The 16,369-nt window shown below is 42.2% G+C and overlaps 1 protein-coding gene across 4 annotated transcripts in view; it reads right to left on the bottom strand.

Annotated features, from left to right (window-relative positions):
* APLP2 (amyloid beta precursor like protein 2) overlaps positions 1 to 16,369 on the bottom strand; it is a 58,676-nt gene that overhangs the window by 18,314 nt on the left and 23,993 nt on the right. For 2 of the 4 annotated variants that reach the window (XM_035138844.3, XM_035138845.3), the window contains exons 2-7: positions 14,545 to 14,718; positions 13,072 to 13,201; positions 6,242 to 6,354; positions 5,019 to 5,209; positions 4,249 to 4,460; positions 1,809 to 1,976 (exon numbers count right to left, since the gene is read on the bottom strand). In XM_035138844.3, coding sequence (XP_034994735.1) covers positions 1,809 to 1,976; positions 4,249 to 4,460; positions 5,019 to 5,209; positions 6,242 to 6,354; positions 13,072 to 13,201; positions 14,545 to 14,718 — 988 coding nt within the window. The remainder of the gene's footprint in view (positions 1 to 1,808; positions 1,977 to 4,248; positions 4,461 to 5,018; positions 5,210 to 6,241; positions 6,355 to 13,071; positions 13,202 to 14,544; positions 14,719 to 16,369) is intronic. The other 2 variants (XM_035138846.3, XM_035138847.3) reach the window with 1 other exon arrangement.

The following is a 16,369-nucleotide window of genomic DNA, read 5'->3' as shown; positions in this document are numbered from 1 at the left end:
ATGCAGCACAAAGAGGCATAGTAAAAACAATGACTTGTGCAGCAAATTGGACAGCTTTTCAAAGTGGAAAGGATGAGACTACCATATTTGTGCCATTAGGACACAACAGTTGTTCAGGCTACAGTATTATCTTTAAGTGACAGGTTGTTGGTTATGCCTTTTCCAGCTTATCGCTGGGGCATGGTCTGCATCCTGACCCATTCTGCAGCTAAGAGCAATTAGTGCTAGGAATCATCAAACCATCTAGGACCAGGATATCTGAAGGACTGCTGTCTCTCATATAAACATGCTTCTGTGCAGAGATCAGTGGTCCTGCTCCTGGTGCCCATGCTACCTGAACCAATACAGTGACTGGGGAAAGGACTTTTTCCTGTTGTCGCAACCAATGCTTGCATTCCAGAGTTTGAATTCCAATATTTTTTTCCCCAGAAGATGAGTAACAGACTTATATCTTGTTGGGCTTTTATCTTCTTCCTCCAGAAGCATTTTAAGCTAGTCTCAAAATATTGTTCTTATTCAATTATTTGGTTAGCTGCATTGCCTACATTTGGTAAAAAGATGGGGTACTAATGTCTTAAGGAAATAAAAATATATTTTAAGTAAATGAGAGCCATCACTCAATATCTCTGCAAGAATAAGTTCATCACAAATCCTGATCACCTGGATCAATCCATTTTGAAGTCAATAAATCTCATATCAAATTGAACTGCTTTCAAGCAGAAAGATTTTGTTCATAGAACTGCACATTTCATCCAATACCTTGTATAAAGCCCTGAGCGGGAGTCGCAACACGGCACTTGAACCCACAACATTTTTAGTTCAACATGGTAAGCATTAAGTGAAACAGTGGCAAGACAGCACACATTGCACATGTAAAAAGGCATTCTCTCTCTCCCTGCAGATGGAAGCCAAGACTGGATGTGTCGCATACTGTTTAGTGTTTCTGAATCAGGCTTTGATATGGAGGCTCCAATTTCCACCCCCAAATCCTCCTCGGATGGGATGAACTTTTGTCCAAAAAGCTCCTGACATCCACATCTTTTATTCCACCACTTCAATCAGATCAACCTAATCAAAAGCATTTGCATGGAACCCATTTTGTAAACAGGATTACTGCTGTATAGACAGACTGCCAAGCCCTAGAAAGCACAAAAAAGCCTTTCAAAAGGCCTCTGCAACAGCCAAAAAGGAAAGTGCTGGAATTTAACAATAACTTAATTTGGGGGGGATATTTTATTGTGAGAGCAGGCAAAAGCCTCAAGCTATCAAATAGAGTCATCAAGCTGTAGCTCATATTTCTAATGGTGCAGAAAATGAAGCAGTATCTTCCATACAAAAAAAGAGGGGGGGATAGAGGGAGAGTACCAGTGTGTATCTCATACCAGTAGCGACATATGAAGGAAGTGTTTGAAAGGATGCAGGATTCCATGGGATGGGAGCAAGAAAGGAGGTCGGCTGAGGTGAACAGGGCAGAAGTTTTAACAAACAAAAACGTTCAATTCCAACTACAAAAAGTAGAAAGAGATCAATTGAGCCTTCATTGACCTTGCAAAGGTGAGGTGCGTTTAGAGAAGCAGACCTGTGTGTGAAGGGGAAGCCAGTCTTCCCAAGCTGCAGAAACGTAAGCTGGACCTAAAACCTAAAGCAGCACAGACAATAAAGACTACTGCAGGACAGACAGCGTTTCAGCAGACACCAGGATTCATAGAACAAGGCTACACACAGCTCTTTCCTTGACCTGGTCAAGGATGAGAAGACAGACAGGACAACAGCTTGCTGCAAGAGGGCAGGTGGGAGGCAGGACTTACTCATCTTTTTACACACAGCCATACAATAGTCCTCTGACTCAAAATTGTTCCTGTTTCCTCCGCAGCCTCCATATATAAAGCGAATGCACTTTTTCTTGTACATGTCGAAGTACCAACGAGGCATCACAGACCGGCAGGGACCTGTCATCGCCTCCTGGGAGCAGACAGCTGTGTGGGAGATGGTTAAAGCATCAGCTGGTGACAAGCACAGCTTAGCTAAGCTATTACAACAGCAGCGATGGCTCTAGGTTAGTCTTAGCTGAAGAACTGACATTTGCCTGGGGTGCTACAGATCCAGCTTTCCCATCACTGAAAAGAAAAATCTGTTTACTAGGGCCAAAAGTAGGCCCAGCGATGATAACGCTATCCCACTCAACTTCATCTGTGCCACTTCCACAAAGGGGAAGTAGGAAGAAAAAAATATTTTGTAGCACAGAAACATCTAGGCCACATTGCACCATGCAAACAACTGTCCCAAAGCTTCCATTCAGTTCATGCATAAGATGTTCTGTGGTTAGCAACCAGGTTAGGCAGGTTATGTGGCGAAAGATTTTATTCTTCCTGCTTCCCAGAAAGGACAATATTGGTGGATGGGGGATTTCCTTTGCTGCCTCAGTTCCTTCAGCTTAGCCTTTCCCTTTCTCAACCACAGCTAATGCTTTGTATCTGCCACCTTTCAGCACCTTTCTTTGGAAACTAGGTAAATTGTGCAACTTGGAAAACGGTCTGAAGAATCCACAAATACTGCTTTGGGCATATGAAATGGTCATCTACTGTGGAAAGTAAGCCCATAACCTCATTCAGAGGGGGAGGGGGTGTCCTAAATGGCCAGGCCACACTGGTTAAAAGCAAAGAACATTGTAAGAAAAAGACCTTCAATATGGTAGCAGATTAGGTAGCTGCAACCATGCCCACCACCTTTCCCTTTCAAGGGACCTCAGGAGAGTGGAATCATTGGGTTAGAAGTTCCTAAAAACTGAGGCTCTGCCCTAGTTCTCACTTATGGCGATAAACCTGGAACGGACACAGTAAATTTAGGAGGGGAGTATGAATTTGAGACCATTTCTCTCTGAAGCATTGAAATACATCCACATAATATGGATGGCATTCTGTACTCCCAATATACTTGAATGGAAACTTAGAAACAACTTGACTATTAACGCTACGCACGTAGAAGAAAGTTACTTTTGGATTTAAAGCCTACTTGCTGACAATGTTATAAATTTCAGATTGAGAATTTGCTCTTCTACATAGCAAAAGTGTATTTGTCATAAAGTGTACTTTGTCATCTGAGGAACAATTACAGAAGGCAGAAGCAAGGAGGCTAAAGCATTTCTACATTCCTCAAGAGCATTTCCTACTGCATGGCTTCCTCTTGGCTATGTATTTGCACCATGTTGAGAAGTCCAAAATTTGGAACTGACATACATCAGTCACAAAAACTGGTGCACCTTAATCCCTTTTGCTTCACATTAAAGAGGCTTTAGGAGACACTGTTTGAGTCAGAAAATGTGTGTGTGTGTGTGTGTGTGTGTGTGTGTGTGTGTTTTCCCCAAACCCCACCCCACCCACCCACCCACCCAAAAAACCTCTGACTACTCAATTGTAGTTTTCAGGTTGTTGTTGTTTGAGGAAGAGTGCTTACTTGGTGCAATTTGAAATATTGAAGGTATCATACTGAAGGGGGAAAGAGTAAGCAGCTGGAAAAGCATGAAGATCCCAGGTGGCCCTTCCACACATACTAACTAAGCTTCCAGCAAGTGAAATCACAGTATTCTGGAAGATTACCAAAGAGTTTGTACCTGCAAGGTTACAGGAGTTGCTGGCATCTGTTTGACAATCTGAATTTATCTACATTTTATGCCGATGCCGTTAACTGGCCTGCTGTAAATGTCACTATAAGAGCATGTAGCCAAAAGCAGAACTGCTTATACTAAGCTTGCCCCACTTTGGGATAGATGGGCTGACTGATGGATAAACTGTAGCATACATAAGAAATGTATAAATGACAAACCATTTCATCATTTTTGATAGTATTCTTCCTAGTTTTTCTATGAAGGAGAAAATCTGAACAACTTTTCACCCAAGTAACCCATATTTTAAAAACAACAACGTTTTGATTTGCAATGTTTTCCAAAATTAGATAGCAGAAAGCTATTTCCAGGCAGTCTCAAGAAAGAGTGCCAGAGGTTAAGAGTTGCCAGTGATACAGTTGGCAAGAAGGCACTATATGTCCCACAATTTGGGGCCAGGAAGAGACTAGTCTCTAATGAATGGCATACAAGCTCTTCTCCACTGACCTATTTGGCAATTAAAACATCTAAATAGGAAAAAGGCTACTAGACTAGAAGTGGAACATTCAACATATGGATTGGCAAGATCAATTTGACAGCTACTGGAATAAAGAAGAGCCGAGTGAAGCTGCAATGTGGCTGTTTACCTTTCACATCACTCATTATTTCCTTCTCAGCAAGCGATTTCTCATTGCTTGGTTCTGTCGGAGGCTCTTCGTTGTAATCTTTATAGCCATCGTAATAGTAATCCCGATCTACCACCACTTCTTCCTCATCTTCTTCCTGTTCCTCCTCTTCGTCATCCATTGTTGCTATTGCCGCTGTGAACTCTTCTGTATTTGCCTCAGTGGGGAACTCACTAAAAAAGATACATACAATTAGAAGGCAAACCAACTGCTATTTGCAGGCATGAATGTGCAGCGATTTGGCTTTGGGTCTCCTCACCTCAACTTTAAAAGAACTGGAAGAAAAGAATGGAAGCCCAACCAACTTCAGTTCTGGAAACTACCCTATTGCATCTACACAAGCTATTGTAGCAGTGGCTCCAAGATGGGCTCTTAAGTTTTATTATATGGGTCTATTTCCAAAGACTCACAACAGCCAGCACCTCAGTAGTCCATGACCCTCAACCTGCCCAACCACACTTAAGGGACCCAGGAGCAGGCAGGGGGAGAAGTAAAGAGGAGCACAGAATTTCAAAACATTGAGCTCAACAAAAATAAAACCCATTTCTTGAACCAGGCAGACACCCCATGCAGTAATGCTAATGATCTATGGATCGTAACAAGCTAGCATGATTCCATCCCATGTTTATGCTCTTAAGGTGGCCCTTAATGATCCTCACAAAGCTTTTCTCTGCCCAACCAATGGGAAGAAAACGTTGCAATAAAATGTGGAAAGAGCTTGTAACGATTACCTTTTGTAACTGTCATAGTCTTCGTCCTCCTCCTCTTCCTCCTCCTCCTCTTCTTCCTCTTCCTTGGAAAGAGCTTCATCAACAATTTTGGCCTGAGGGCAGCACACATACTCTGTGCCATGGAACTGGTCTACTCCACAAGGAAGCAGCATGCCATAGCTGTGCAGGATCATCCCCTCAGTCAAACAGGCCTGGAATAAGTATTAAAAGCAATGGGTCAGAACAGAAACTCTTGGCTGTTTTAATGCGTGAACCTCTTCCATCACACACACACACACACACACACACACACACACACACACACACACACACATTTAAAGGATGACACACAGATTTGGTATAGCGTTGCATCTTAGCCTAGGTTGCAAAGGGTCACTAGAATCATCTGCAATAAAACTGCTGATTGTTTAGAAGTAGTACTAAGGATAGGGCAGTGAATGTCGAGGAAGGTCCATGCCTGGAAGCTGAAACTGCACATAACATCCAAGAAGTAAGATACCAACTTGTTGCTGACTCAATTAGACCTTCCAGCAGGGGTTGGGGCTTTATAACTTCAACAGCCTTGGTGCAAAGTTACATATTAATGCAATGCACAATTTAGCTTGAAACCAAGTTGTGCAATTCAACAGTAATTTTATGAAGAGCATATACTACTTCTGCACTTTAAACCAAGGAAGTGAAAGGGTGAACATTCCTTATCATTCTAGGAATCACGCTTTAGAAGCATGTTAAGATGATGCTCAAATAAAAATCTGAAAATAGATCTGCCTTCCAAAAACTTGGACCAAAAACTCCAGTGTTCCAAATTGAGAACCCTGAAGCCCCAATTATGCTACTCTGTCCTAGCAGCAAGGGAGTCAAATGTCAACAGAACTCCACAATTATGACAAACAAAGCCTGCATGAAACTGGCACAAACTGGAGTTCTCAAACGGCTAACTTAGTGAAATCATGACTCTGTGGAAAACAGGTTGTTGTTTTGCTTAGTAAATCAGGCTGAACAATGATTTACACCCAGGATCTAAATTGCTTCATTTTGGTGGCTCAGTGTTAGTCAAAAACTTTGTAACTTGAAGATATTCTTCAAATTCTCCCCTCTATTACTCCTTGAAAGAAGAAAGGCATTTCTAATTCTGTATTTCAAGCTTTCTCTCAAATACCACTTCATGGCATCTTATGGGAGAAGGCCTGAGCATTCCTTCTCTTGCAGCCAAGGTACCGTACCTCTTTTGATATTGTGTGCCAGTACTGGTGACTTTTACACACATCCATCCGCTCCCTGTGGAAGAATCGGCACTTTTCTGGAACCAAGAGGACATCACTGACAAACTCACCCACTGTGGAGAAGGAAAGAGCACAAGTCAACTGCAAAATCATATCTCTCACACAAGTCCCAAGCTTTACTTTCTAGTTAGAGACATTTACTTCCATCTGATGAAGTAGACCATCAACCTTAAAAACTTATGCTACATTAAATTTGTTAGCTTATAAGGTACCACAGGATGCCTTGTTGATGCTACTGAAGTTTCATGTCTCAGAAAAAGGATGCAACTGGATCCATAGCAATGGTAAAATATCTCTATATTTAGAAGGCCTCTCAACTGTCAGGATTTTCAATTTTATCTAGGAGCTCAGGATATTAAATTAATTGAAACAGGGAGAGGACATGACTAAGGCTTTTAAAACATGCATTTGAAGATAATTGGAAACTTGAGATTGACATCAAAATCCAATATGTCTCCTCAGAAGTAAGTCACACAAATAGGACTTACCTGTGAGTAAGCCCGGTATGAATAGGTCTGCACCCTAAGCTACTTCAACTTTTTCTTTGAACACCCAATACAATAAGAAAGTTAACCAGAAAGGAACAATCAGTACTCTGTTCTCTAATAAAGGCTACAGCCACTGGCCATGTTCACATGCCACACTAAGCCATAGCCCATCTTAAACAATGAACATGCTTCTGCTCCCATACCCATCTCACAAATACTGCATGGGCAGTACAGCCAAGCCATATTATGGCTTGTCATGTTGTACAAACACAGATTGTTTTAAGTCAGAAATAAGCCACAGTTTGTTCTTGATTGTGTCACATTCGCAATTAAGCCAGGGGTCAGTAACCTTTCGGGGCATGCAGGTATATGTACAAACTGGAGAAACTGTTGCCAGAACCATACACACACACACACACACACACACACACACACACACACACACACACACTGCATACATACTTCCCTCCCTCCCCACTCAGTAATTAATTAGAAAATGATATTTTTGCTTTTATTACCAAGCCTAGTTTGGTCCGGGGGGGGGGCCAGACCTTCCTGGTAATCGTGCGTGGTTCTGTTCTTGTTTTATTATGTCTATGAGCTTAAAGCTGAAATAAAGTGATTTGGATTTGGACCTTCCTGGAGTGTGCAGCTGGGGAGGAAAGAGTTAACTTTCCTTTGCCAGCTTGCACACTCCAGCAAGCTTGTACTACCCCCAATAATTAGGCTTGAAAAAGTCTTGTTGGAGCCATTATGACTTAGCCTGACATGTGAACCACTTCACTGTCCAGTATCCAAGATGGACACGGCTATTATTATTACTAATGCTATTTTTTAACACTTGTTTAGTGCTAACAGCATGCCAAGTCCTACACGGAACATTATGTCCTCTGGGCACTACTAGACTACGCAAATAGTATTATGCCAACTTTGCACATGCAGGGAGATTCTGAGTTGAGGCCCATTTAAGTGTGCTGCTCAACCTCATGCATTTGGGAGTCCCAATGTTGCATGGGGCCTATATCATGTGTTCCACTAATCTAAGCTGGGTTTTAGATGAATCAAGGGAAAGGGAAAGGGAAGAGTGACAAAAGTTAGAAGAAGTTGAGACTAAATAAAGAAGCTGCACAACAGATGAGGCAATAAGCTGTTGAATAAATGTTTGAATAAAAAGCAAGTATAGCAGTCAGTTTATTTATATATGACATTTTTCACAAATTCACTGGGTTGCATCCAACAAAGTCCTACTTAGAGCAGGCCAATTAAAACTAAAAGGTCTAAGCTAGTCAAATTTATTGATTTCCGTGGGCCTACTCTGAGTAGGTGGGTCACAGAAAATAGACAATTAAAACACAGTAGCACAAACACAATAAAAAGCATAATAGGTTGCAATTTAGCATTGACAAATGAATTAACAATTTATTCAAATCATATAAAGTTCAAATAAGCATAAAGCATACTAATATGTCAATTAAGAGCATTTAATACTAATAATATCAACAACATTAAAACCATATCAAGCAATCTGTTCAGGAGTTCATTTAACAGCCCAAATCAAGTACCATAACAAGAGGAAAAGATACAGCAGTCTCCAACCAAGGCAGCTGAAGCATTATTTATTTATAAAGTTTTTATGCCACTTAATAAATATCTAAGCAGTTCAAATAAAAAATAGAGGTTTCAATAAAGTGTAATAAAGGCTAGATAAATTAGATAGATGCAAAATACAACTGTGTATCACAAATAAAACTGAGCAGGGTATAAAACAAAAGCAAAATGAAAAACCAGCTTGGTCCAGGAGAGCCAATCCTGCTTAGGTATCCTGGTCCCAATTTGCTTTAAGGAAAACACTGAATTAGGCTCAGTAGCTAATAGGAAGCAAGTTGTTGAAATACAGGTGTTTGCTGGGCTACAGCTCCCATCATCCCTGGCCAGGGGTGATGCTGGAGGGCCACCAGGTGAGCCACCCCTGCTATACATAAACAGTGATGTGGTGGCAGCTATTCCAGCAACGGGAGAACTGGGAAGCAGAGCTCACTCCTCTCCCTCAAACTGTCATCTGGGGGCAGCCATTCCATCAGACTGCCTCAGTGGGAGAGACAGGAAACAGAAGGCTCAGTCCATCAGCTTTTCTGGAGGCCAAGCTCCACCAGGTGCCTCCTGACCCTGAACTTCGTCAACTGGTCCATATAGGAACAAATTGTGTATCGTGGGTTTTGGTTTGGTTCTTTTTAAGTGTAAGCCTATGAGTATGTATTGTCTTGTTTTGATTGTATGGCGCTGTGGGTTAAACCACAGAGCCTAGGGCTTGCTGATCAGAAGGTCAGTGAGCTCCCATTGCTCAGTCCCAGCTCCTGCCAACCTACCGGTAGCAGTTCGAAAGCACATCAATGCAAGTAGATAAATAGATACCGCTACAGCGGGAAGGTAAACGGTGTTTCCATGTGCTCCTCTGGTTTGCCAGAAGCGGCTTTGTCATGCTGGCCACATGACCCAGAAGCTGTACGCCGGCTCCCTCGGCCAATAATGCGAGATGAGCGCGCAACCCCAGAGTCAGTCACGACTGGACCTAATGGTCAGGGGTCCCTTTACCTTTACCTTTAAGATATTCTTAGAGCCTTTTTGGCTGACAAGTAGGATATAAAAATGTTCTAAAGAAATAAAAGGTAAAAACCGGTAATTAAAAATCCTGCTTTCGTTTGAGGTAAGACTCCCACCCACACTGGGATTCCAGCTATACTCCCAAACAGCAAGGTGAACGACAAGGCTCTTTAGGCATGCTACCAGGGGTGCACCTAAGGGATGGCAAGGTTGGCCCCCACCAAAGGCCCAGGCTCAGGGGGACACAAAAATTGTACCTCTCCACTCTGGCTGTTCTAGGAGCCTTGGTGGAGCTCCTTGCCAAGAGCATGGGGGGCACCAATAAAGCTCCTTGCCAAGGGTGCAAAGGAGCCTAGGTACGACTCTGCATGCTACCCCCTAGTGACAGAATGAGCTCCTTTCACTGTGATTGCCAGCCAAGAAACTGTGTCCTCACTACAACCTCTCCTCCCTCCCATGCCCATCTCTAGGCAGCAAAGCTCTGTGAGAGGCAAGATGGGAAAGGCCTCTGTCTGGGGTGATGCCCTCATTGCTAGTCCTGTTCTCATTAAAGCATACAGTGCTTAAGGTAGCACAACACGCCTCATGCCCCAAAAGCAGACCTGAGGCTGACGAAATGAGCCCCCTGTGATCCCCCCACAAGCTTCTGTGCAGTTTCATCTCACTTCAGGTGGGGCAAGGGAAGTGGAAGCAAGAGTCCCCTGATAACAAATACTATCTGCATCACCACCCTGTATCAGAAGTGGCAGGATAAGGGCCAGAGAAGCTATGCCACATGTAGACGTGTGGCAGAAAGCACAGCAGTGAGGGGTAGAATTAAGGAGCAAGGGCGTGAGGGTCAATGGGTATTTCCTGCCATAAGCAGAAGCAATTCTGAAACCAACAGTATTAGGCAAGTGTTCCTATATTATTCCACAGCACCAGAATGACGCAGCTTGCTTGGATGAGCCAGTGTGGTGATAGAAGGGAATTCACCCTTGGCTTCCTTGAAATGGAGAAGTGCAACAACAAAGCCCAGAGAAGGAAGCACGCCACCACCAAGTAGCCAAAAGGCAACCACGGCCTAGGAAATATTTATTTATTACTGCATTTATTGTATTTTTAGCCCAACTTTTCTCCCTAAGGAGCTCAAGGTAGGGTACATGGCATCTTCATTTAATCACAACAACCCTGTGAAGTAGGATAGGCTGAGAAGCAGTGACTGGTCCAAGATCACCAAGCTTCATGGTCAAGTGGGGGGATTCAAACCCTGGTCTCTCAGGTCCTAGTCCAGCAGACTAACCACTACACCACACTGGCTCTGTAGAAGCTGCTTGTGCCTCTCACCCTCCTGGTCTTAATCATGACACAGAAGTTCACAGTGCAACATGCAACACTGATTTCTTATTTATAACGTTCTTCTGAAGAAGAAAAAAACCTGCAAGGAGGAGTCCTTTTTGAAGGAGAGGTGGGATAAACGCAATAAAAAGAAACTTATAGATTCCAGTGCAGTGTTTCTCAAACTTGGATCCCCAGTTGTTGTTGGATTACAACTCCCATCATCCCTGACAACTGGTCCTGCTAGGTAAGGATCATGGGAGTTGTAGCACAAGAGCTGGGGATCCAAGCTTGAGAAACACTGCACTAGTGTTTTTCACCTGCTTTAATGTACAGGAAAGGCATCCATGCCAAAAAGCCCAACAATACAGTATTTGCCACTACAGTTTCATTTAACTTGCTGCCAACTCTAAACTGTTCCAAAGTCTGCTTTGACTTGGTATCAGAGCCAAGAACAAGGGCTTGCACATCTACACAGTGAGGACAATGAACCTGGAAAGAAATATGTCTCCTCTATATCTTCTTATGGATTCATGGAAGCCAGAATACAATGTGAATGAAGTTAATTTTAGAAAGGGCACACATGAATTCCAACTCAGCTGTGCAACTAAAGAAGTTTCTCGTTCCTGTTAAAATGATCTCCTATATATTGAAGGATCAGTAGTTTTTAAGGAAGTAACCCAAGCTGCGGTATGCATGTCTATCCTTCGAGAACACTGCTAATAGAGCTAACACTTCACATTTAAGCCCAGACAGATGAGGCATTTCTAGTCCACACAGCAGCTTAACCAAACAGTCTACATATAGTCTGCTTTTCCTTCTTCACCAAGCCTAGCTCTGCTCCCACTCCCATCAACCTATTGTCTCACATATTTACAGTTCAGCAAGAGTGCCAACTGCGCCTCATTCTCCACAGCCATAGGAAAAGGGAAACTAGAGGAAAAGCAAAGCTAATTATCTACAAGGTGTATGAGGTTAAGTTTCCACCTGCATCTGAAATTCTGTAAAAAAAAACAAAAAAACTGAGGCTGCACAGAAGATAGAGAAGGAGCACAATCACAGTACACAGTAGTGGCCTGTTTTCATTGAAACTAGACCTTTCACAGGCCAAGTTCATCTAGAAGCACATCTTATGCTTACTGACTCTGCAGAGAATTTCAGAAATCTCCCACAATCTGAGCTCACTTTAATTTGTTTTTTTTTCTTTAAAGGATATTGGTACATGTGACTGACTTAGGAAACTGGAGAAAGCCTTTCACAATATGGCCATGCAGAGACAGACTCTGTTTGCATGACATGCTCCAGTGGCAAACCATTGTGTTGCTTGTCAGGGGTCACCCAGTAAAGATTCTCCACAAACTCTTCCTCCCTCGGATGCCATAAAAATGATGGCCACTACCTGCCTGCACTGGTACAAGGGAAAACGCCCCATTTTGTTCATTTTCACCTTTAAACCACATTTCACAACCTAGGACATCGATCTGAATAAACTATGATCAGGTATGAGACACAAAGGATCAGCAAAATAAATACCACACTAAAAGGAGCAGTCTTAACACAGCCATTCACAAATTTGGAGAAGGTGCCGCAGAGGCAGCTTCAGGTGGCAATTGTGAGAGGTGCTTCTCATGAGACTCCACAGCAACAGAGACAGGACTTTTCATGCTTATAAGGCAAAGGACATTCTACTGGCAAGACTGAGCCATCCAGCTTAAGGAACATAGGAAGCAGCCTTATACTAAGTCAGACTGGTGGGCTTTTCAGCATTACTGTATATACTGACTGGAAGTGGCTCTCTTTGATTTCAGGCTGGTACACTATTCCTCAATTCTAACAATATGCCTATCCCACTCTCTCTCTCTAAGCCTGTACTTGGCCCCAAACTGGTGGACCTCGGAGTTCTAGGAAAAAACTAAGGAGAATTCCTAAGCTTGAAATATGCCCACCCTGACAAAAAACAACAACAACCAAAACTCCTTTCTTAGGTAGCTCTTAAGTATATGAAAGATCCACTGCACTTTCTTAAAATTCCAGGGTTCATTTTATGCCCAAAGATTCAATGCAAGTAACAATCAACTAAACAAATCATAGTTAAATCAACGACATGAGCCTTACCATATTAATTCCATTAAACCAGCCAGAATTAAAAAATATAGAAAAGGTGTTCTATGCACTCTCTGCATAAATATTTTTAACATTTGCTACTGAAAGAACATTTGCTACTGAAAGAAACACCATTGGCATGATCAATATGCACAGTCAATGTTGTTATGAAGTTTCTACATGCAAATATGGGGGTGGGGCGGTAATAACTAAAAGAAATAGACACTAACAAAAGTCAGGCATGTCAACGGAAGTACTTACCAAGACACTTGAAGGGAACAACAATGTGGGTGTGGCCTTTGCACTGCTTCTTGCCTGTTTTACACCAGTTTTCAATGCTGACTGGCTCATTGGCTTCCACCACATTTGTAATCTGAAGCTCTGGATAAATCTATTTTAAAAGTGAAAAGAAATACTATACACATGGAGAATTGATAGACTCTTGGCAGGAGACAGGAAAAAACAACATTTTAAGAAGGAAAGATGACTCCTTGAGGGACACAAAATGTGCAAAAAGCCTGTTATGTTTATCGAAATAAGAAACTAGGTCAACAACAAGCCAGTTCACATGTAATGCCAAATCCAAATTTGGCATTACATGAACGACCCTTTTTCTCGCACATTCCCTTTTGCCTCCTCCTTCCCCCTTCACTTCACATATTCTGCTTTCCTAAGTAATTCTTTATTTAACAGAAACCATAACTTACTTCTACACTTGAATAAGCAAACTATAGTTTGCATGAGTGAATTCTGGTTGTGTCTTGTGGTGTTTAAATTGATATTTAAATGGTAGATATTTAAATTGAACACCACTCAGACCTGACCATCTCCTATACAGATGAGGAAATTCCTGAAGGTAGTTATTCTGGGCTTGAAAATACTCCAGCCTTGGAAGTTGCAGAAAAATCAAATTTTATCATGGGTAAAACAGACCTGTCAAGAAAAAAAATCTCCCAAAATTCACAACTGCCAACACAATGCTGCTGGTTCTTTGCTTCCTAAGCACAAAAACATATGCATGACTTACACATATGCTGAAATCTTCCTCCTCTATTTGCTTGGGTGGGCACTATCAGATTGTTGCTACCAATGCAGCACCTTAAAGAAGCTGAAACGTGCTGCTGTTGTAACACCAATCGTCTAGCACAGCTATTATGATGGCTTTGGGGTTAGTATCCTGGTTGGCATGGCCAGGTAAAACACAGGAAATGCGATTGTATCAGGCCAGAATCTGCAGTTTACAGTCATTCTTTGTCACTTCTTCTTGTTGATGCACTATCACTGAAGTTAGCAGTCATCAGGATCTAAATGATGGTTGAACTATCACTATTTACCTCAGGTAACAAGGCAATTAGAGATATGCAGTGTGTGTGTGTGTGTGTGTGTGTGTGTGTGCGCGCACACACACACACACACACACACACACACACACACACAGAAAATGTATGTCATTGCAAATACTTCAGAATAGCTAGACAGAGAAAGGAATGCAATCCCCAAACCTTTTACAATGGAAGCCTTTGCAAAATGCTGAACAGACAAGGGCAACACAAATCTAGTTTTCATGCACAGGGGAACTACGTCACAAGTGGTACTTCCTCATGATCTCTACATAAACTGTTGTGGCAAAGTGCTTTGCGGAAGGGACTGCACTGCAGTTGGGAAATTTAGCTGAGTTATGAGTCACCAGGATCTAAACAAAGGTTGCACCAGCTACAAAGAATGACTGCTTACCTCCTGGCAGTACTGCAGAATCTCTTCTTTCCTTTCAAAACAGCTCTTTGTCCCAAAAGTATCAGGTTCCCATTTTCCAGTCTGGATATTGACATGCATATTAAGCTTACCACAGAACATGGCAATCTGAGGCTCAGCCACAGCAAATCCTGTGCCGGCATTGGCAGCAAGTGCCTATGGAGAAAAAGAAGTTGATGTTACACACAACTAGCTTTTCCATATTTTTATTTAAGAAATTTATATCCCACCTTTCATGGCAAAGATCTTCCAAGGGAGGTTATAAACAGAATAGAAGTATAAAACGTGTTAAAAATACATATAAAACAATCCAATTACAAAACTAAAAACAGCAACAGCTAGAAGCCCACCACACTTGCACCATGTTGAGGAAAAGAACTTTGGAAAGAAAAGAACTGAGGAAAGAACTTTGTACTTCATAAAAACTACCCTCTCTTGCACCATGCATATGATGAGCCTTCAGAACTTGAAAACTTCCTCTCACTGCAATGCAGCATGACAGACCAATCCAAACCTGCTACTGGTACTAATAAACTAAGCTGCATGGCCACACTTCCAGGGGGCTGTTGCTCCTTCTGCCCACTGGAAGGCGAATACAAGGCAAACTGGTCCTTAAAGCCACCTCTTAATTCCTTCCACTGATGTGTGTGTGTGTCATGCATGTCTTTCTTTACTGATAAATGTGACCCTTCTGCAGCATTTCAAAACAGACAAAGGAACTCAAAACACATTTCCTTAATCAGGAAAGTAAAGTGTGTATACGTCCAAGTATGCATATCTAACAGCCACATTTGGAGCATCATATCTAAGATTATTAAACTAAGATATGTGCAAGTCTTTTGTTCATGCATAGACCTCATGCCATCAAACCTATTTTACTATAACTACCGTATTTTTTGCTCCATAAGATGCACCTTAATTTTTAGAGGAGGAAAGGGGGAAAGCCCTGTTTTTTGGGATCAGCTCACAGTTGTGCAGCTTTTTTGCAAAGGGGGAAAGCTCCAATTTTTTTGAGTATCAGCTCAAAGCTGTGCAGCTTACCTTGCAAAGGGGGAGAAACCCTGTTTTTATGGAGTTCAACTCACAGTTCTGCAGCTTCTTTAGGAAAGAAAATGAAAGGGAGCCATTTCTACAGTTTCCAGACAGATAATCTAATCAGCCAGTCACATGTTGCTGGGGAAACACAACAATGGAAGCCTGGGCAAGGGGGTGGGGCCGGGAAGGGAGCTAGCTTCTCTTGTCTCCCTTCTGATCTCTTGCAATCAGCTGAGTTCTCTTTCCCTCTTGTTAACGCTTTTTTTTAAAAGAAAGAGCTAAAGGCTATCTGCTTTCCGCCCTGGGCAATTCGGCTCCAGGGACCATGCATTCGCTCCATAAGATACACAGACATTTCCTCTTACTTTGGGGGGGGGGGGGTTGCGTCTTATGGAGCGAAAAATACGGTATTTAGCTATTTCTTCCAGACTGAAAAAGAAGGTTGCAGGTTCAGAACAAGCCAAGATACTAAACAATGGTTTGAATCTGGTTTAATTTCCTGGCTTGTACTGAAGCTACTAACCTTGTTTTCCCACTTTGGGTTAAATGTGAAACTACAGTATAGTTAAAAGGAAAGCAAGGAACCAAGGGGCTCCATGCACAAGCAAGACTTGCTGCATATCTCAACTTAACAAGGCAAGATACAATTGCCCGAACCAGTTCAAAAAGACAAGAAATTTTCAGGCTAAATTAAGCTGCCCCTGAAGAAAGAGGACTCGATCAGTAAAGATGCAATGGCATTCACTGTCAATGCCAGAAGTTATGAATTAGC

The sequence above is a fragment of the Zootoca vivipara genome, chromosome 14 (genome assembly GCF_965207765.1).
Source record: "Zootoca vivipara chromosome 14, rZooViv2.hap1.1, whole genome shotgun sequence".
In the NCBI taxonomy this organism is placed as follows: domain Eukaryota; kingdom Metazoa; phylum Chordata; class Lepidosauria; order Squamata; family Lacertidae; genus Zootoca; species Zootoca vivipara.
Note: the sequence above shows the minus strand (reverse complement) of the source record. Positions and strands in the feature narration are given on the sequence as shown.